The sequence below is a fragment of the Haematobia irritans genome, chromosome 2 (genome assembly GCF_050003625.1).
Source record: "Haematobia irritans isolate KBUSLIRL chromosome 2, ASM5000362v1, whole genome shotgun sequence".
Taxonomy (NCBI): domain Eukaryota; kingdom Metazoa; phylum Arthropoda; class Insecta; order Diptera; family Muscidae; genus Haematobia; species Haematobia irritans.
Genome location: NC_134398.1, coordinates 17,154,926 through 17,176,682, shown reverse-complemented (window position 1 = coordinate 17,176,682; position 21,757 = coordinate 17,154,926). Strand labels below are relative to the sequence as shown.

The following is a 21,757-nucleotide window of genomic DNA, read 5'->3' as shown; positions in this document are numbered from 1 at the left end:
AACTTGGCACAAGTAGTTGTTATCGATGTAGGTCGGATGGTATTGAAAATGGGCCATATCGGTCCACTTTTACGTATAGCCCCCATATAAACCGATCCCCAGATTTGGCTTGCGGAGCCTCAAAGAGAAGCAAATTTCATCCGATCCGGCTGAAATTTGGTACATGATGTTGGTATATGGTCTCTAACAACCATGCAAAAATTGGTCCACATCGGTCCATAATTATATATAGCCCCCATATAAACCGATCCCCAGATTTGACCTCCGGAGCCTCTTGGAGGAGCAAAATTCATCTGATCCAGTTCAAATTAGGAACGTGGTGTTAGTATATGGTCGCTAACAACCATACCAAAATTGGTCCAATCATAAAAAAATTGGTCCATATCGGTTCATAATAATGGTTGCCACTAGAGCCAAAAATAATATACCAAAATTTTATTTCTATAGAAAATTTTGTCAAAATTTTATTTCTAGAGAAAATTTTGTTAAAATTTTATTTGGTTCATAATAAAATTTTCATCATTGTCAAAATTTTATTTCTATAGAAAATTTTGTTCAAATTTTATTCGGTTCATGATCATGGTTGCCACTCGAGCCAAAAATAATCTACCAAGATTTTATTTCTATAGAAAATTTTTTCAAAAGTTTATTTCTATAGAAAATTTTGTTAAAATTTTATTTCTGTAGAAATTTTTGTCAAAATTTTCTTTCTATAGAAAATTTTGTCAAAATTTTTATTTCTATTTTGTCGAAATTTTATTTTTATAGAAAATTTTGTCAAAATTTTATTTCCATAGAAAATTTTGTCAAAATTTTATTTCTATAGAAAATTTTGTCAAAATTTTATTTTTATAGAAAATTTTGTCAAAATTTTATTTCTATAGAAAATGTTGTCAAAATTTTATTTCTATAGAAAATTTTGTCAAAATTTTATTTCTATAGAAATTGTGTTTTTTTAATTTTATTTGTATAGAAAATTTTGTCAAAATTTTGAATCAATTATTTGATATCAATTGCTTCAATTTAAAAATATGGGGCTCAATTAAAAAGTTAATTTATTATATTTAAATCCGATCCGATTAATTTATTTAAACGGGTTTTAATTGGAATTAATTAACTTAATTTAAAAGTTCATTTATTCGATAAGAATTCAATGTATTTATTTATTTAGTCAATTTTTTATATGCTTTTTATTGAAAATATTTTCAAATTAAATTAAAATGAAAATGAATTAAAAACAATTTAATTTAAATTGAAAACGCTTTAGAAATTGACATTTCAAACAACCGCTTTAATTGAAAATGTAAATGAGGCATTTGAGTTTTCATAATCGATTCAATTAAAAAAATTGATAGATTCATATTATTTACTAACGGCCATTTTCTTGTAGCTCCGTTAGGCTTTAACTGCCAGATAATAGAAAGTAAATTGCAAATATCTTCTCTCCGGTTAACTTTAATTGAAAAATTTTCAGCAGTTAAGTTTCTAACTGGCATATGGAATATATACGCAAGATGACAGATATGTAGATATCACGGTTTAAAAGTTCGTTAGCTAACGTAGCACTAACGGAGCTTCATGAAAATGGGGGTAAAACATTTAATTTTTTAATAAAACCAAAAATACTTAGAATCAATTTTTGTTTGTTTTTTAAATTGAATCCATTAATTTTTTAATGAAATAAATCATGGCCATCCTCTGACTCGTCGATCGCTTCCGTCCAATTTTTCAAAAGACCCTAGAATGGAGGGTTATTGTATTTTCCTTCTTCTATTATTCCGATCTTAAGCATCCAATTGACTTTTTCCACTTAGTTTACTATCACGCTTGCGATCTTTATGACGTCGATGATGATGATGAGTTTTTGTTTCTTTTGGTTCCTCTGTAGCATCCGATTCCACCTGTTGTTCGTCATCCTGTATAACAGCATGACGGTGGTGGTGGTGATGATGATGATGATGGTGGTGTTGTTGATTTGGAGGGGGAGATACATTTTGTTCCTCCCTTTCGGATTCTTGAGTTTCCTGAACTTTTTCCTTGGTTTTACCTTTCAATTTGAATTGTGTAGCCTTATCCACCATAGAAACTTCGGATACATGCATAGAAGCTAAAGGTCTAGGCATTGGTGGCGGGGGAGATAATTGAATAATTTGTTGATTATTGGCGGCCTCTACTTCTTTGTCAAGTTTATCCGATTTTAGCGACTTCATAGAGAATATCGAACCAATTTTCTTTAATTTCTCATGAACAGAAGAGCGTACAGTTTCTGGTATGGAACTTTTTATGGATTTCATACTTTGTGATACTGAAAGACCCATTGATTTGGAAGATTTTGAAGATTTCGAAGACGAAGAAGATGACGAGGAGGAGGACGACGAAGAATTACTGGAATCTGCTGAACTAGCATGGACCGGTTTGGTGGCTATCCAAAATTTCAAAGCAAATAATGTCTCAACCTTAAGAGCTTCTTTTAGGGATAACTGTAAGAGATAAACGTATTCCAATGAACACCAGATAAATTCCAATGAACACCAGATAAAAGAAAATGTAGAACTCACCTTTTCATCCACAGCAACCGATTTGACATTCCATAAAAATTCCACTAGGCCTATGGTATAGGCACATACCAGACCCATACCCAAAACCAAGAAAACACCACCCACACTCTCTATGTCCAATTCTGCTGTATCACTAGATGCTGCATCGCTAGTAGTACATTTACCACCTCCATGCATTTCCTTCCACCATTTACGTTTTAGTTCGGTTAAGGCTCCAGCTTCACCTAATTTCAAGACAGCACCACTGATCTGTTTACGATAGGGAGAATCTAGGAAATAATTTCTTCTCAAGGAGATGTTTATAAACCGAGATATCATGATTTTCTTACTAAATGGCATGGCTATACCATATGTTTTGTAATCCAACCATCCTCCAATTTGTACTAAATCACAATTTCTCTCGACTATATATTCCAATACCGTGGATTCCATAAGATAGGCATATAATCGTTTACCCTTGAGTACACGTTCAACGCCCTCATCATTGCTTTTCGTGAAGACAGACATATCCGATTCCATGGATGCCCACATGCGTTGATAGGTAGTGAAATTGGATTCCTAAAAAAATTTGAATTTAAATAGAGATTTCTATAGACTTTAGGTGGCCCATTTCCAATTGGAACCTTATCTCTCTCTTACCCTGAAAAAGTTCATGGTACTACCACCCATAACTGCACCATATTTTATTTTGTTTTGTGCTGCCAAATCTTCAGCACTTTTGATTGATGATCCCATACGTGACATGGTTAGGAAAGCAGCCAAATTAGCTGTATAGGAATTTAACATCATCAAGGCAAAGAACCACCAAATACCGGTTACTAGGCGTGTAGAGGATGCCCTGTAAGATGGAAGAATTGGTTTGAAGAGATATCGAGGAAACGTGTTGCAGATCAAATATAGGCATCATTTTCTATAGAAATAAAATTTTGACTAAATATTCTATAGAAACAAAAATTTTGACAAAATTTTCTATAAAAAAATTTTTTTGAAAAAATTTTCTATAGAAAAAAAAAATTGACAAAATTTTCTACAGAAAAAAAAATTTTGATAAAATTTTCTATAGAAATAAAATTTTGGCAAAATTTTTTATGGAAATAAAATTGTGACAAAATTTTATATAGAAATAACATTTTGACAAAATTTTCTATAGAAATAAAATTTTGACAAAATTTTCTATAGAAATACAATTTTGACAAAATTTTCTATAGAAATAAAATTTTGACAAAATTTTCTATAGAAATACAATTTTAACAAAATTTTCTATAGAAATAACATTTTGATAAAATTTTCTATAGAAATAAAATTTTGACAAAATTTTATGTAGAAATAAAATTTTGACAAAATTTTCTATAGAAATAAAATTTTGACAAACTATTCCACTATAACTAACCTAACCTACACTATCATCCGCTGTCCCTTTTCGAAAACGATATCTTATCAACTCTTAGGGCCCTTTTGCATTCCAAAACGGTTCGTGATTTCACCGTTATGTCTGCTGTCTGCTTTCATTACCCCCTGCTAACGTGTGAAAGTTTAACGATTTTTCTGACCTCTTGGTATTTCTGAGCCATTCCATACATTCTGTTATTACCATCTCTTCCGACCAGTCCTGTGGTCGGAAGAGATGGTAATATAATGGTAGTAGATGGTAGTATAATCCAACATTCAGAATAGAATCTCGGGATCTGAGTCCATCACATGTGCACCCAGTCCCGTTCGTTCCCGTCTTCGATCCACCCGTGTAATATTTATTTCTCTATTCTTGTATCCGTTCTGGGAACCCAGGACAGTCGTTCTGACATGTTTTCTGGAAATGTTTTGCCATAATTTTTACTTTAATAAAATTTTGACTAAATGTTCTATAGAAACAAAAATTTTGACAAAATTTTCTATAAAAAAAAATTTTTGAAAAAATTTTCTATAGAAAAAAAAAATTGACAAAATTTTCTACAGAAAAAAATTTTTTGATAAAATTTTCTATAGAAATAAAATTTTGACAAAATTTTCTATGGAAATAAAATTGTGACAAAATTTTATATAGAAATAACATTTTGACAAAATTTTCTATAGAAATAAAATTTTGACAAAATTTTCTATAGAAATACAATTTTGACAAAATTTTCTATAGAAATAAAATTTTGACAAAATTTTCTATAGAAATACAATTTTAACAAAATTTTCTATAGAAATAACATTTTGATAAAATTTTCTACAGAAATAAAATTTTGACAAAATTTTATGTAGAAATAAAATTTTGACAAAATTTTCTATAGAAATAAAATTTTGACAAACTTTTCTATAGCAATAAAATTTTGACAAAATTTTCTATAGAAATAAAATTTTGACAAAGTTTTCTATAGAAATAAAATTTTGAGAAAATTTTCTATAGAATAAAATTTTGACAAAATTTTCTATAGAAATAAAATTTTGAGAAAATTTTCTATAGATATAAAATTTTGACAAAATTTTCTACAGAAATAAAATGTTGACAAAATTTTCTATAGAAATAAAATTTTGACAACATTTTCTATAGAAATACAATTTTGACAAAATTTTCTAAAGAATTAAAATTTTGACAAATTTTTCTATAGAAATAAAATTTTAACAAAATTTTCTATAGAAATACAATTTTAACAAAATTTTCTATAGAAATAAAATTTTAACAAAATTTTCTATAGAAATAAAATTTTGACAACATTTTCTATAGAAATACAATTTTGACAAAATTTTCTATCGAAATAAAATTTTGACAAAATTTTGTATAGAAATAAAATTTTGACAAAATTTTCTATAAAAATAAAATTTTGACAAAATTTTCTATAAAAATAAAATTTTGACAACATTTTCTATAAAATAAAATTTTGACAAAATTTTCTATAAAAATAAAATTTTGACAACATTTTCTATAGAAATAAAATTTTGACAAAATTTTCCAAAGAAATAAAATTTTGAAAAATTTTCTATAGAAATACAATTTTGACAAAATTTTCTATAGAAATAAAATTTTGACAACATTTTCTATAGAAATAAAATTTTGATAAAATTTTCGATCCAAATAAAATTTTGACAAAATTTTCTATAGAAATACAATTTTAACAAAATTTTCGATAGAAATAAAATTTTAACAAAATTTTCTATAGAAATACAATTTTGACAAAATTTTCTATAGAAATAAAATTTTCATAGAATTTTCTATAGAAATAAAATGTTGACAAAATTTTCTATAGAATTAAATTTTAACAAAATTTTCTATAGAAATAAAATTTTAACAAAATTTTCTGTAGAAATACAATTTTGACAAAATTTTCTATAGATATAACATTTTGATAAAATTTTCTATAGAAATAAAATTTTGACAACATTTTCTATAGAAATAACATTTTGATAAAATTTTCTATAGAAATGAAATTTTGACAAAATTTTCTATTGAAATAAAATTTTGACAAAATTTTCTATAGAAATAAAATTTTGACAAAATTTTCTATAGAAATAAAATTTTGACACAATTTTCTATAGAAATAAAATTTTCTACAGAAATAAATTTTTTTAAATTTTTCTATAGAAATAAAAGTTTGACAAAAGTATCTATAGAAATAAAATTTTGACAAAATTTTCTAAGAAATAATATTTTGACAAATTTTTATAGAAACAAAAATTTTGACAAAATTTTCTACAGAAATAAATTTAAAAAAAAAAAAAAAAATTCTATAGAAATAAAATTTTGACAAAATTTTCTATAGAAATAAAATTTCGACAAATTTTTTTCGTAGAAATAAAATTTTGACAAAATTTTCTATAGAAATAAAATTTTGACAAAATTTTCTATAGAAATAAAATTTTGACAAATTTTTTTACAGAAATAAAATTTTTAAAAAATTTTCTATAGAAATAAAATTTTCACAAAATTTTCTATAGAAATAAAACTTTTACAAATTTTTTTCGAAGAAGATGCCCTATCAATTCTAGGGGTGTTGTCGTGACTCCAACGACCCTTTCCGTCTGCAGTCCTATTGTCTTTCAAAAACCTATAATATTCCACTATAACTAACCTAGCCGACACTATCATCCGCTGCCCCTTTTCGAAAACGATGTCTTCTCAACTCTTAGGGCCCTTTTGCATTCCAAAACGGTTCGTGATTTCACCGTTATGTCTGCTGTCTCGATTTCTCTGACCTCTTGATATTTCTGAGCCATTCCGTACATTCTGTTATTACCATCTCGGCCACAGGACTGTAGTATAATCCAACATTCAGAATAGGATCTCGGGATCTGAGTCCATCACATGTGCACCCAGTCCCGTTCGATCCCGTCTTCAATCCACCCGTGTAATATTTATTTCTCTATTCTTGTATCCGTTCTGGGAACCCAGGACAGTCGTTCTGGCATGTTTTCTGGAAATGTTTTGCCATAATTTTTACTTACTTTGGTAGAATATCACAACCTTGACCCATTATGGAACCCATGGTCAGCCATGTTGTATTTGTTATAGTCCAGAGATTTTCATATTCTTCAGGTTCCTTACAGGGATGGGGATTCTCCCAATCTTCTGGGGCCATACGAGCCACAACAAAGAGTAGTAATGATACACCCAAATAACCCGTGGCCATATAGACCCATACATCTTTAGAAAATGGTAGAAGAAATGAAAATAAATTGGGTGGCTGAACTTCAGGTTTCATAAACAGAATACTAATGCCCAAGGTCATAAATGGTGGGGTAAAGTCCACAGCTTGACGTCTTGAAGAAGTCATAGTAAGATCACAAATACCCAAATCGGCATTCTAAGAACAAAAGACTGATTAGAAATCTATAACAATTAAAAATTTTTAGAAAACTTACTCCATCCAAGAGCTGCTTTACCAGACCATCCCATTGTTGAGTCTTTTTATTGAAACTTCCATATCTACCATCTGGAGCTAATTGGAATTCATATTTGAAATTAAGTAGTTTTGCTATGGAATCTATTAGATCCATGGAATAGCCCTCATAACGAGCATTTCCTTCCAGGACTTCTCCATTTTCGGCTTGCCTAAAACGGAAGACCAAGTATAAATTATAAAACTGGGATTTCCGAATCCAATTTCCAAGAATAAATACTTCATCATTAGAAAGGGAGCTCCCAAACGTGAAGTGATTATAAATGTCTTATTTTGTAATTTTGCTCCAACTCGTTTATCGCTATCGTCATCATTTCCAAGAGGCATAAATCCATTTACCGGATCCCAAGTGGATAGATCGAGTAGACCCGTTGGTGTCACCTCCAAACATCGTAGAGTGAAAAAACTTCGTTGACCATGCTGATTGAAATCAATGCGACCAGTAAATGCTTCATCTGAACGCTAAATGGTAAAAATATTATTTCTATAGAAAATTTTGTCAAATTTTTATTGCAATGGAAAATTTTGTTAAAATCTTATTTCTATAGAAAATTTTGTCAAAATTCTATTTCTATAGAAAATTTTGTCAAAATTTTATTTCTATAGAAAATTTTGTGAAAATTTTATTTCTATAGAAAATTTTGTCAAAATTTTATTTCTATAGAAAATTTTGTCAAAATTTTAGTTCTATAGAAAAATTTTTCAAAATTTTATTTCTATAGAAAATTTTGTCAAAATTTTACTTCTATAGAAAATTTTGTCAAAATTTTAGTTCTATAGAAAAATTTTTCAAAATTTTATTTGTATAGACAATTTTGTCAAAATTTTATTTCTATAGAAAATTTTGTCAAAATTTTATTTCTATAGAAAATTTTGTCAAAATTTTATTTCTATAGGAAATTTTGTCAAAATTTTATTTCTATAGAAAATTTTGTCAAAATTTTATTTCTATAGAAAATTTTGTCAAAATTTCATTTCTATAGAAAATTTTGTCAAAATTTTATTTCTATAGGAAATTTTGTCAAAATTTTATTTCTATAGAAAATTTTGTCAAAATTTTATTTCTATAGAAAATTTTGTCAAAAATTTTATTTCTCTAGAAAATTTTGTCAAAATTTTATTTCTATAGAAAATTTTGTCAAAATTTTATTTCTATAGAAAATTTGTCAAAATTTTATTTCTATAGAAAATTTTTGGAATTTTTTTTTTCTAAGAAAATTTTGCCAAATTTTATCTCGTTGGAAAATTTTATTTCTACAGACAATTTTGTCAAAATTTTTTTCTATAGAAAATTTTGTCAAAATTTTATTTCTATAGAAAATTTTGCCAACATTTTATTTCTATAGAAAATTTTGTCAAAATTTTATTTTTATAGAAATTTTTCTCTAAATTTTATTCCTATAGAAAATTTTGTCAAAATTTTATTTCTATAGAAAATTTTTAAAAATTTTTTTTCTAAGAAAATTTTGCCAAAATTTTATTTCGTTGGAAAATTTTATTTCTACAGACAATTTTGTCAAAATTTTATTTCTATAGAAAATTCTGTCAAAATTTTACTTTTATAGAAAATTTTCTCAAAATTTTATTTCTATACAAAATTTTTTCAACATTTTATTTCTATAGAAAATGTTGTAAAAATTTTATTTCTATAGAAAATTTTGTCAAAATTTTACTTCTATAGAAAATTTTCTCAAAATTTTATTTCTATACAAAATTTTGTCAAAATTTTATTTCTATAGAAATTTTTCTCGAAATTTTTATTTCTATAGAACATTTTTTCAAAATTTTATTTCTGTAGAAAATTTTCTCAAAATTTGGTTTCTATAGATAATTTTGTCAAAATTGTATTTGTATAGACAATTTTGTGCAAAATTTTTTTCTATAGAAAATTTTGTCCAAAATATAATTTCTATAGAAAATTTTCTCAAAATTTCTATAGAAAATTTTTTCAAAACTTTATTTCTATAGAAAATTTTGTCAAAATTTTATTTCTATAGAAAATTTTGTCAAAATTTTACTTCTATAGAAAATTTTCTCAAAATTTTATTTCTATACAAAATGTTGTCAAAATTTTATTTCTGTAGAAATTTTTCTCGAAATTTTATTTCTATAGAACATTTTCTCAAAATTTTATTTCTGTAGAAAATTTTCTCAAAATTTTGTTTCTATAGAAAAATTGTCAAAATTTTATTTGTATAGACAATTTTGTCAAAATTTTATTTCTATAGACAATTTTGTCCAAAATTTTTTTCTATAAAAAATTTTGTCCAAAATATAATTTCTATAGAAAATTTTGTCAAAACTTTATTTCTATAGGAAATTTTCTCAAAATTTTATTTCTATAGAAAATTTTTTCAAAATTTGATTTCAATAGAAAATTTTGTTAAAATCTTACTTCAAAATTTTATTTCTATAGAACATTTTGTCAAAATTTTATTTCTATAGAAAATTTTCTCAAAATTTTATTTCTATAGGAAATTTTCTCAACATTTTATTTCTATAGAAAATTTTGTCGAAAATTTTATTTCTCTAGAAAATTTTTTTTCAAAATTTTATTTCTTTAGAAAATTTTCTCAAAATTTTATTTCTATAGAAAATTTTCTCAAAATTTTATTTCTATAGAAAAGTTTGTCCAAAATTTTATTTCTATAGACAATTTTTATCCAAATTTTATTTTTATAAAAAATTTTATCAAAATTTTACTTCTATAGAAAATTTTGTCAAAATTTTATTTCTAAAGAAAATTTTGTCAACATTTTGTTTCCATAGAAAATTTTGTCAAAATTTTATTTCTATAGAAAATTTTGTCAAACTTTTAATTTCTATAGAAAATTTTGCCAATATTTTTCTGTGGTATTTACTTGTTTTTCTCCTAGGATTCTCTTACCACTTTTATAAACTCCAATATCTTTCGTCCATGGGCCCAAGGACGATTCCTACGGCATGTCAGCTCGGGAGCATTAAGTTCTTCGACAATTTCAAGTTCTGCCAAGCCTTTGACAAACATCCAGACAGCATCGCTAAGTAAGACCATATTAGTCTTAATACCAAAAAAAATTATTTAAAGTTGTCATTCCAAACTGTTTACATCAATCACTTACCTTAATTTGTGTAGGATCCACACGATAAAAGTTCCCAGAACGTTTTTCAAGTTCTTCCCAATCTCGTACAAGATTACGCAATTGAAAATCTGTGGGATCCATTAAACGTATGGTTGTAATATTGGCACCGACATTTAATATTTCCTGTAAGTCTAAGGTATGGGTGTCCACTGTGGTGATGAAAATACTCTGAAATTTTCAAAAAAAAAAAAAACAAGTTTTCATCAGAGTTATTCTCTATTTTTAGGAAAGAAAAACTCTTACCTGATATTCACCCAGCATATTTAATTCATTGGCTTGTCTTAGAACACTCATTATTTTGTCCAGAGAACAATGTAAAATCAAACAATTATCGGTTGATGTTTTTATACTCTTCAAAAATGGACGATAATCTGGATCTTCTGGTAATTGTTTTACTGTGGTAGGATTACTACCGGGTTCTCCAATTTGAAAGATATCCTGAAGTTGTTGAAGTTCTAGAAGAGAAAAGAATGAGAGAGGGGATATCTATGAATTAAATTTCACTTGCTGGAAACCCAATAATAACTCAAACCCATCCCCCTCGCACTACCTTAAAAAGTTCAATGGGAGTTTTTAAATCAGTGTAGTGTTCGTGAGCGTATCATAAAACTTACTCCCAAACAATCTCTACATCATGTGACTGAGCGAATATCTTCAATGGTTCCTTACCTTTTTCGGATTCATAGACCACCGTAAATGAGCGCCAACCAAAACTTTGTGTTGTCTCTGCTAGGCCTCGAGAGAAAAGTACATTGTATGGATGAAAATTCAAAGTCATACTCCTCAATGGTTTTTCATCCAATGCTTCACTGGGTGACCAATCAAATGTCAAATGTGGTATATCCAGTGTATGGCATATTGAAGCGACAATATCTGTGGAAGAAGATCAGTTTACATTAAAAATCAAATTAAAAACATACTTTTTTTTGTTAAATCCTCTATAAATTGATATAATTCATTGTTGTGTCTAGTATATTGACTCAAAATTGTTATGGCGATATCTTTGAAAAATCTACACCCTCAAAAAAAATCGCTTCTTTAACATATGTTCCAAACATATTTTGCAGGAAGCACATATATTATTGGATACTGCCGAAACATTAATATGTTTGTTTTATGTGTACATATTATATGTTTGGAAGCATATTGAGCCCAAAAATATTATATGCTTGGAAGAATTTTTCGCAAAGACGATTGTGTTCATTCCCTAACATACTCGTAATTTTCACTTTCACGAAATATTTTAGTTCTTGGCACCTTTTTCTGTAATACAAATAATGTTGAAGAAATTATTCACTTTTATAAATTTTACCTTTCGCCTGCACGGAGAATCGAACCGAGGACCATACAGTTTGTAAGCCAACACACTATCCACTGGGCTACGTAGCAGTTATAGTCACCAGTAGATAATTATCGTTATAAGTTACATTTATATAGCATAGTTTGCAGCGCCCACGAGCCCATGCAAACATAACATTATTTAACAGAAACATACATTTGTTTGCTACGTGGAGCAGTGGTTAGCATGTCTGCCTTGCATGCAAAGGGTCGTGGGTTCAATCCCTACTCCGACCGAACACTTTTTTGTTTTTAATTTACACATTTATATTTATACTATATTAAATTTTTATAATGAAACTTCGAAATGTGGGTTATTAAAAATTTATAGTCAGTAACAGTGCTTGGTATAAACGAAATTGACTGATTTTTGGATAAAATATTATTTTTTTATTGCAAAAATAACAATTTTGTAACAAAAACTGTTGGAAGGAATTCAAAAACTCTAACAAAAGAAGAGCGTGGAGTCGAGTATAAACATACATAAACAATTTTATAATATAAACATAAATTTATTTAGGCGTGAACAGTTGTTTACTAGCATTTAACAACATCGTTATAAAATGCCTTTTATTTTTCTTTAATAATTCATTTTAAAGAAAATAAACTTTTTAAATTGTTTTAGCTGCAAAACTCGAACTTAATGCCCGCTTTTATATTTGAAGGTGTCCGTCAACTCCTCGTGGACTACTTATTAATAAGGAGGAACTAAACTTTGTTTTTATACATTTTACTTTGTAATTTTTCACTATTTCCTCCTTATTTTATTTTACTGTCCCAACTCTAAAAAGTGTATAGTGCCCTTTCGTTATTTTTATGAAGACCCCTGATTTCTTTTAACGAACCAAGAAAAAAATTGTGCCCATAATGCCAAAATGATAAACAAAACACATGTTCACACATACATAAAATGCTGCTCCCAAGGCGAAAACATATGCTGTTTGTTTTTCAAATGTCTATTCTCTTGGTTCCGAATGTCCATTCTCTTTATTCAAATTAAATAATATTTAGACTTAAGCATATCAAATTTTTGGCCTGATCATAAAACAGTTTTCCGAAACAACATACAAGCGGTTTCACAGAAATTGTTCTCTTTTGATTCTTTTGCTGTGTTATGTTGATATCTTTCGTCAACTCTCCCTGTTTCCATCTCTATTTCTTTCTCTATACTCTCTCTCTGTCGCTCTCTGAAAAAAATATCACAACATATGTATGTTTAGTCGAAATTTGTAAATTTATATATGTTTGCATTCACACATATGATTTTTATGAAACATGCATGCCCCAAACATAATTTATTCTAACATATTAACATAGATGTCCCAAACATTTAGTGTTAGTTTAGGAACATTACATGTTTGCACTTAAATATATTGTGTTTCAAAATTGTGCCCGAAACACATTTTGTTTATATCGGAACATATGAAAAACATATTTTTCTAACAGTGTATAAATACTCAAAGGGTAAAGCATTTTTCTTTACATTTGGTCATTCGAGCTGAATTTTAACGGTCATGTATTCAGTATCCTAAAAACTTCTAGCAGTTAAGTATTTTGCTTGGATAGGATTTTTCTTTATATTTGGTCCTACGAGCTGAACGAGTCCATAGATATGAATATCCTACAAAGTTGGAATTATTCTTCACAATATTTTATATAACATAACATACACAACAATCCCTGTCTTTACAACAGCGGTGGATTATCCCACCTCAGTAATGCTGGTGACATTTCTGAGGGTTTCAAAACTTCTCTAAGTGGTTTCACTGCAATGTGGAACGCCGTTCGGACTCGGCTATAAAAAGGAGGTCCCTTGTCATTGAGCTTAACATGGAATCGGGCAGCACTCAGTGATAAGAGAGAAGTTCACCAATGTGGTATCACAATGGACTGAATAGTCTAAGTGAGCCTGATACATCGGGCTGCCACCTAACCTAACCTAAAGACATAACAACTAAGGCACCCGAAACCTATGCATAACAGCTGCCTAATATGAGGAATTTTCCCTAATAAGCGGATAGAACAAAGATTAGTTGTGATCAGTAAGTGCAAGGGCAATCGTAGTTTGAAGATTTTGTCAAAATCTTATTTCTATAGAAAATTTTGTAAAATTTTATTTCAATAGAAAATTTTGTCAAAATTTTATTTCTATCGAAAATTTTGTCAAAATTTTATTTCTATAGAAAATTTTGTCAAGTTTTATTTCTACATAAAATTTTGTCAAACTATTATTTGTATAGAAAATTTTGTCAAAATTTTATTTATACAGAAAATTTTGTCAAAATTTTATTTCTATAGAACATTTTGTCAAAATTTTATTTCTATCGAAAAATTTGTCAAAAATTTATTTCTATAGAAAATTTTATCAAAATTTTATTTCTATATAAAATTTTGGCAAAAATTTATTTCTATAGAAAATTTTGTCAAAATGTTATGAGTCGAGCCAATTTTGCTCGACTCTGACTCCAGCATTTTTCATCAGCTCGACTCCGACTCCGGGTAATATAACTAAATCTCATTATAATACCACTAATTTGTAGTTCTATTGTGGGGGTACCGTAAGTGAATCGATATAAAGTATCGTATTTATTTATGTGTGCAAAAAAAGGTCTTAATTTCACATTAGATGCCAATTGAACTCTATATTTCAAATTTAGGGCAATGTGTAATAAATAAAATAATGATAAAGGGTGATTCTTTTGAGGTTAGGATTTTCATGCATTAGTATTTGACAGATCACGTGGGATTTCAGGCATGGTGTCAAAGAGAAAGATGCTCAGTATGCTTTGACATTTCATCATGAATAGACTTACGATCTGCCACAACGTCGAATTTTCAGTGAATGGGCCCTAGAAAAGTTGGCAGAAAATCCGCTTTTTTATCGACAAATTTTGTTCAGCGATGAGGCTCATTTCTGGTTGAATGGCTACGTAAATAAGCAAAATTGCCGCATTTGGAGTGAAGAGCAACCAGAAGCCGTTCAAGAACTGCCCATGCATCCCGAAAAATGCACTGTTTGGTGTGGTTTGTACGCTGGTGGAATCATTGGACCGTATTTTTTCAAAGATGCTGTTGGACGCAACGTTACGGTGAATGGCGATCGCTATCGTTCGATGCTAACAAACTTTTTGTTGCCAAAAATGGAAGAACTGAACTTGGTTGACATGTGGTTTCAACAAGATGGCGCTACATGCCACACAGCTCGCGATTCTATGGCCATTTTGAGGGAAAACTTCGGAGAACAATTCATCTCAAGAAATGGACCGGTAAGTTGGCCACCAAGATCATGCGATTTGACGCCTTTAGACTATTTTTTGTGGGGCTACGTCAAGTCTAAAGTCTACAGAAATAAGCCAGCAACTATTCCAGCTTTGGAAGACAACATTTCCGAAGAAATTCGGGCTATTCCGGCCGAAATGCTCGAAAAAGTTGCCCAAAATTGGACTTTCCGAATGGACCACCTAAGACGCAGCCGCGGTCAACATTTAAATGAAATTATCTTCAAAAAGTAAATGTCATGGACCAATCTAACGTTTCAAATAAAGAACCGATGAGATTTTGCAAATTTTATGCGTTTTTTTTTTAAAAAAGTTATCAAGCTCTTAACAAATCACCCTTTATAAGTACCCATCATAATATGAGAAGATACCAACAGTATATGTATTTTTGGACCAAAATTATTAATACTATCTCAAATCCTTTAAATTTGTTGCGAGCTATATAAAGGTTTATATTCCCATATGCATGAATTTGAATCTGAATCGATTTAGACAAAATTGTATATACTTCTACAAAATCTATGTACTTAAAATTTAAATCTAACGTTATGGAAAACATATTTTTCTAACAGTGTATCAGTGAGAATACAATTTTGGAAAAATTTTTGTCTAGTAAATAAAATTTTGCAAAATTTTCTACAGAAACAAGGTTTTGACTAAATTTTCAATAGAAATAAAATTTTGACAAAATTTTCTATAGAAATCAAATTTTGACAAATATATAGAAATAAAATTTTGAATAAAATTTTTATAGAAATAAAATTTGGGAAAAAAATTTTTATAGAAATAAAAGTTTGAAAAAATTATCAATAGAAATACAATTAAAAAAAAATTGTGTAGCAAACACAATTTTGAAAATTTTCTATATAAATAAAATTTTGACTAAATTTTCTATAGAAAAAAAAAAATATTTCTATAGTAATAAAATTTTGAATAAATTTTTTATAGCAGTGAGTATCAATGAGTATCAGTAAAAAAAATTGAGAAAATTTCTATAGAAATAAAATTTGAAAATTTTTTCTTATAGAAATAAAATTTTGAAAAATTTAAAAAAAAAAAATAATTTTAGAAAAAATTTTGTGTAGTAAATAAAATTCTGCAAAATATTCTACAGAAATAAAATTTTGACTAAATTTTCTATAGAAATAAAATTTTGGAAAAATTTTCTATAGAAATAACATTTTGACCAAATTTTCTAATAAAAAAATCTATTACTATAAAATTTTGGAAAAATTTTCTATAGAAATAAAATTTTGACCAAATTTTCTATAGAAATAAAATTTTGACCAAATTTTCTAATAAAAAAATCTATTACTATAAAATTTTGGCAAAATTTTCTATAGAAATAACATTTTGAAAAAATTTTTGTGTAACAAACAAAATTTTGCAAAATTTTCTATAGAAATAATATTTTGCAAAATATTCTATAGAAACAAAATTTTGACTCAATTTTCTATAGAAATAAAATTTTGACTACATTTTCTATAGAAAAAAATATTTCTATAGTAATAAAATTTTGAATAAATTTTTTATAGAAATAAAATTTTGACAAAATTTGCTATAGAAATAAAATGTTGACAAATTTTTTTATAGAAATAACATTTTGACAAAATTTTATATAAAAAACGACTTTGAAAAAAATTTCTGTCAATATTCCACATATGTATATGGCCTAAAAATAAAATTAAAAAAAAAATAATAATTTCGATTGTTCGAAATATTTCAAATAAATTGATATGGGCATTAAAATGGATCGATCCAGCCCATCTGCTAGTCTAACATTCTAGGAAACATAAAAAGATGGCCGTAATTGGAAGTTGATTTTCATTTACAATCATGCTGTACATTGATCGAATGAATAACGCAATGGAAACTAATTTGCGTAAAAACTTGCTTAGTTACAAAAATGTGAAGTGTTTTAAAAAATTTGGTTTAGCCGGAGTCGAGCAAAATTTTTATGACTCCGACTCCGATTCCGGCTCCACAGCCCTGGTTATTTCTATAGAAAATTTTGTCAAAATTTTATTCTATAGAAAATTTTGTCAAAATTTTATTTCTACAGAAAATTTTGTCAGAATTTTATTACTATAGAAAATTTTATCAAAATTTTTATTTCTATGGAAAACTTTTTTAAAATTTTATTTCTATAGAAAATTTTGTCAAAATTTTATTTCTATAGAAAATTTTGTCAAAATTTTATTTCTATAGAAAATTTTGTCAAAAGCAAATCAGGGCAAAAATCTGACTTCTGGGGCTATATAAATGCATATCGAGAGAAAGATTTATATGGAAGCTATATCTAAATCTGAAACGATTTCAAGCAAATTCGCCACACTTTAGAACACTATCACTTGCACTCCTTGTCCAAAATTTAAAGCAAATCCGGCTGAAATTCTGGCTTCTAGGGTCATATTAGTAGATATCGTGCGAAAAATATATGGTAGATATATCTAAAACTGAACCGATTTCTTCCAAAATCAATAGGGTTCTATTCTGACCCAAAACTTACTTATACTTGTGCTACACAGAGAATACAGATTGGTTGTGATAATCGAATTTATTGCCAACCTCATTTTGGAAGTTGCAGCAACTATCTGTTGGCAGTTGTGTCACCTAAGTAATTCGGTCGACACAATCGAATGATGGGAGATGCAACTAATATCACTTCTGGTGTTGGTTGTGTCAGCCGATGAAATAGGTTATGGGTGACTTCGTTATTCGATTGTACCACCCAACCACATTAATACACCCTATCGAATTGAAAAGTAGATACATATATTTTATTAAATTACAAATTATAGGTTTATTATTATTTAGAGCATAATACAGAAGCACAAAAAATGATTATATGTTAGACGGCATACCCGGCCCAAGGGAAGTACATATGCCATAAGAGATTGAAATTTGCGAACGAAAATCTTTGACTTTTCATCATTACCCATGACACAAACACCTCCTCAATGAAAAATTTGATGAACAGTTCAACGAATGATATAGCCTTTAAAACGCCTTCAAAATAAAATCCGAATCAAGTTAGCGCCCATAACCCACCGTAGTATGCTTTACGGTCCAAAAACTAAACTTGATTTCCTCAGTCCGCATTTGATGATTTCATTGATTCCTGAAATTCGAAATTTTATTTTGTGTCCTTAAGCATAAACAGCTACAAACCATTGTTTGTTATTCGGTTTCAGTCCATTGCGAGCTTTTGAAGATAATACCTTGTATGCGGCCCATGGAGGTTTTACATCTTGGCGGTATTTTCCACCATATTTACTGGTTTTGAATTGAAATCCATGTTCACATGTTATGGATTTAATAATACAAAATATAATGAATTTAACAATGATGACATTGACATTTGAAAAATTATTCAAATCGAATTCGGCTGTGGTTACCAAATGTGAGTGATGATTACTAAATAACAGTTGAGAAATTTCTTTACGGTAGGTCGTACGTACCGATGTCAGGAAATATTTTTTATAGAAGAGACATTTGGTTGCCACAACTATTTATCTTGCAACACACAAGAAAACTTATTGGAATTTTCACCAAATGGTTGTAGGGGACAAAAAATATTCTACAATACTGGGAAACTATTGAGACAACTTATATTATGTTCTGAGTGTCGAATATTAATTACTGCAAACGTTTTCCAACCAATCTGTTTTCTGTGTGTACATTTGAAGTCGATTGGACTTAAATTTCCACCTAGACATTGATAACAAAAATGTGTTCACAGACAGATGGACATGGCTACATCGACTCAGGGGCCCTGGCCCGGCCCTGAGCGAAATTGCCAAAGACATCATATGTCTACCTCGTCTCCTTGTGGGTGTTGCAAACATATGCACTAACTTCTAATACCCTGTTCCACAGTGTGGCGCAGGGTATAAAACGTCCATCCAATTCGCGTAGTCCGTCCGTCTGTACATAAATTGCTGTGTGGCATTGGACCATACAATTTTACGTTAAGGTGGGTATTAAGTTCGAGTTTAGCAGCTAAAACGCCATTTTTTCACGATTACTTTTACCATTTTAAGGAATAAAAATTTTGTGAAATTTTGCTTTGGGCTATTCCCCATCAAGTTATAATAAAATTTGCAACAAAGATGTATAATTTGATGCCTTTCTTTAGTGATTTAGTTTTCACTTTAGCGGCTAAACACGAACTTAATACTCACCTTTAGGCGCAGGTTCCACATGTCAACCGATTTTCAAGGAAATAGTCGTAAAATTATTAATCAAAAATAGCAGAGGTTTAATTACGAATCCACAGATGTTTTGATCGCTTCCGTTTCCTTTTTACATTTACTTACCCGAACCACTTCCTTGTATGGGACCAAATATGGCTATAACCCCTTGGGATATTAAATTACAAGCTAAAGGAATTTTTATAAAAATTTTCAAATATTAGTGAAAAATCTATAAATCTCAAGTCTTAACAAACCCCACCTGCCTTTTCCATCATGAAACTATCCTCGGCACTGGCATAGACCACCACAGGTTCCAACTCGAAACTACGTTCGTTGATATTCGATCTATCAACGGCTGAACGAAAAGCAATTTCCAATTCATCTTTGGGGGATTCCAAAATAATGCCTAATTGATTAGAATTTAAAAATAAATTAAAATTACTTTTTTTTCTTTTCAAAATATTTACCTATGTTAAATTTAGGTTTGGCCTTGACCGATATAATTAAAAATAAATAACAAAGAATTTTAAACAATGTAGCCATTTTTTGTTGATTAACTTATTGTCGCTTCCTTCATTTACTTGAATAAAATTTGATGATAAAGTACGAAATTTGAAATTAATATTTTGGTTTTTTTCTCGGATTACATTATTTTTTCTTAGTAAAAATCGATGATGATGATGTAAAAATTCTTTTTATGTGCTTTTCTTTCTTTGCAGCAGACAACGATGACGATTTGCAGCACCACTTTAAGAAAATTGGGGATGTTGCCTCGGCTAAGGCCTAAATTTAAATGATTTTTGTTCTGCAATCATGTTTTGTCTTGATTTGAAAATTAATTGACAAAAATGCACTTTCGCCAATTGCATTCAACCAAACATTGAAGCATAAACGAAATTATTTAGAAAAACAAATAAATAGTCACTAAAGACTATTATAAGGTGAAATCGGCTAATTAATGAGCTAAATAAATCTAAATACATGTCCTATGAGGAAAGTATTTCTCATCAGCATTACCAAGAGGTAAATTGTGAGAGTGGACGAGATATGAGCAAACATTGCAGGTAAGGCATTATTCCCAAGCATACGGTAGTGTGTAAGAAGTTCTTCACCTTAAAGGCTGAGTTACATACACACATCGGTCAATAAATATATATAGCCCCCATATAAACCGATCCCCCGATTTGGCTTGCGGAGCCTCTAAGAGAAACTAATTTCATCCGATCTGGCTGAAATTTGGTACATGGTGTTAGTATATGGTCTCTAATGACCATGCAAAAATTGGTCCATAATTATATATAGCACCCATATAAACTGATCACCAGATTTGACCTCCGGAGCCTCTTGGAAGACCAAAATTCATCTGATTCAGCTGAAATTTGGTACGTGGTGTTAATATATGGCCTCAAACATCATTGAAAAAATTGGTCGAAATCGGTCCATAATTATATATAGCCCCCATATAAACCGATCCCCAGATTTGACCTCCGGAGCCCCTTGGAAGAACAAAATTCATCCGATTCGGTTGAAATTAGGTACGTGATGTTAGTATATGGTATCCAACAACCATGCAGGAATTGGTTCATATTAGTCCATAATTATATATAGCCCCCATATAAACCGATCCTCAGATTTGACTCCGGGTGCCTTTCGGAGAAGCAAAATTCATCCGATCTGGTTTTAATTTGGTACGTGGTGGTAGTAGTTATATGATATTTAACAACCATGCCGAAAGTGGTCCATATCAGTCCATAATCATATATAGCCCCCATATAAACCGATCCCGAGATTTGTTTTTGGAGCAACTTGGAGGAGCAAATTTCATCCGAGTCAGTTGAAATTTGGCCCATATCGGTCTATAGTTATATATAGCCCTCAGATAAATCGATCCCCAATCACACAAAAATTGGCCCATATCAAGTTCATAATTGTTATAGCCCACATAAAAGCGACCCCCATATTTCAATTCTGGCTCTCTACGTACCGTGCAAAAGTCCATATAAATTTGTAATTATTTGTAGACTTACCTATATATACCTTTTTTGTCTAATATATACCACGTATGGACTAACTAACAATTTGGAAAACGATGATAAGAAGTTTTAAGATACCACAACCCAATTAATTCGATTGTGGATGACACTCTTTCGTAGAAGTTTCGACGCAATCCATGGTGGAGGGTACATCCAAGAGTGATTGTCGAAAAACCAACAAAGAGTGACTGTTTTGTGCGGTTTATGGGCTGGCGGCATCATCGGGCCGTATTTTTTCCAAAATGAGGCCGGTCAGGCAGTTACTGTGAATGGTGTTCGCTATCGTGAGATGATAACGAACTTTTTATGGCCCGAATTGGAAGATATGGATGTGGACGATATGTGGTTTCAGCAG

General features: G+C 29.2%; 1 protein-coding gene and 1 long non-coding RNA gene across 2 annotated transcripts; both read right to left on the bottom strand.

The window, feature by feature from the left end:
- Nucleotides 1-1,134: 1,134 nt before the first annotated feature.
- clumsy lies at nt 1,135-20,165 on the bottom strand. The gene is made up of 14 exons (XM_075293476.1): nt 19,837-20,165; nt 19,629-19,775; nt 19,493-19,555; nt 11,227-11,430; nt 10,801-11,012; nt 10,537-10,725; nt 10,323-10,475; nt 7,656-7,897; nt 7,398-7,587; nt 6,981-7,339; nt 3,198-3,396; nt 2,888-3,116; nt 2,559-2,827; nt 1,135-2,480 (listed from the first exon to the last, which is right to left on the bottom strand). Exons 1-14 carry the CDS (start codon nt 19,910-19,912, stop codon nt 1,785-1,787), a joined length of 3,228 nt encoding a protein of 1,075 aa, XP_075149591.1. The 5' UTR covers nt 19,913-20,165; the 3' UTR covers nt 1,135-1,784.
- LOC142223605 (uncharacterized) lies at nt 17,948-19,089 on the bottom strand. The gene is made up of 2 exons (XR_012718817.1): nt 18,345-19,089; nt 17,948-18,294 (listed from the first exon to the last, which is right to left on the bottom strand). It is a non-coding gene; the product is annotated as an uncharacterized LOC142223605 (long non-coding RNA).
- Nucleotides 20,166-21,757: the final 1,592 nt, after the last annotated feature.

Coding starts and splice junctions, on each gene's coding strand:
- clumsy (XM_075293476.1), bottom strand. CDS start 19,912: ATGGCTACATTGTTTAAAATTCTTTGTTATTTATTTTTAATTATATCG. Junction 19,556..19,628: donor TTTCATGATGGAAAAGGCAG/GTGGGGTTTGTT, acceptor AAATTCCTTTAG/CTTGTAATTTAATATCCCAA. Junction 3,117..3,197: donor GTACCATGAACTTTTTCAGG/GTAAGAGAGAGA, acceptor AAATTTTTTTAG/GAATCCAATTTCACTACCTA.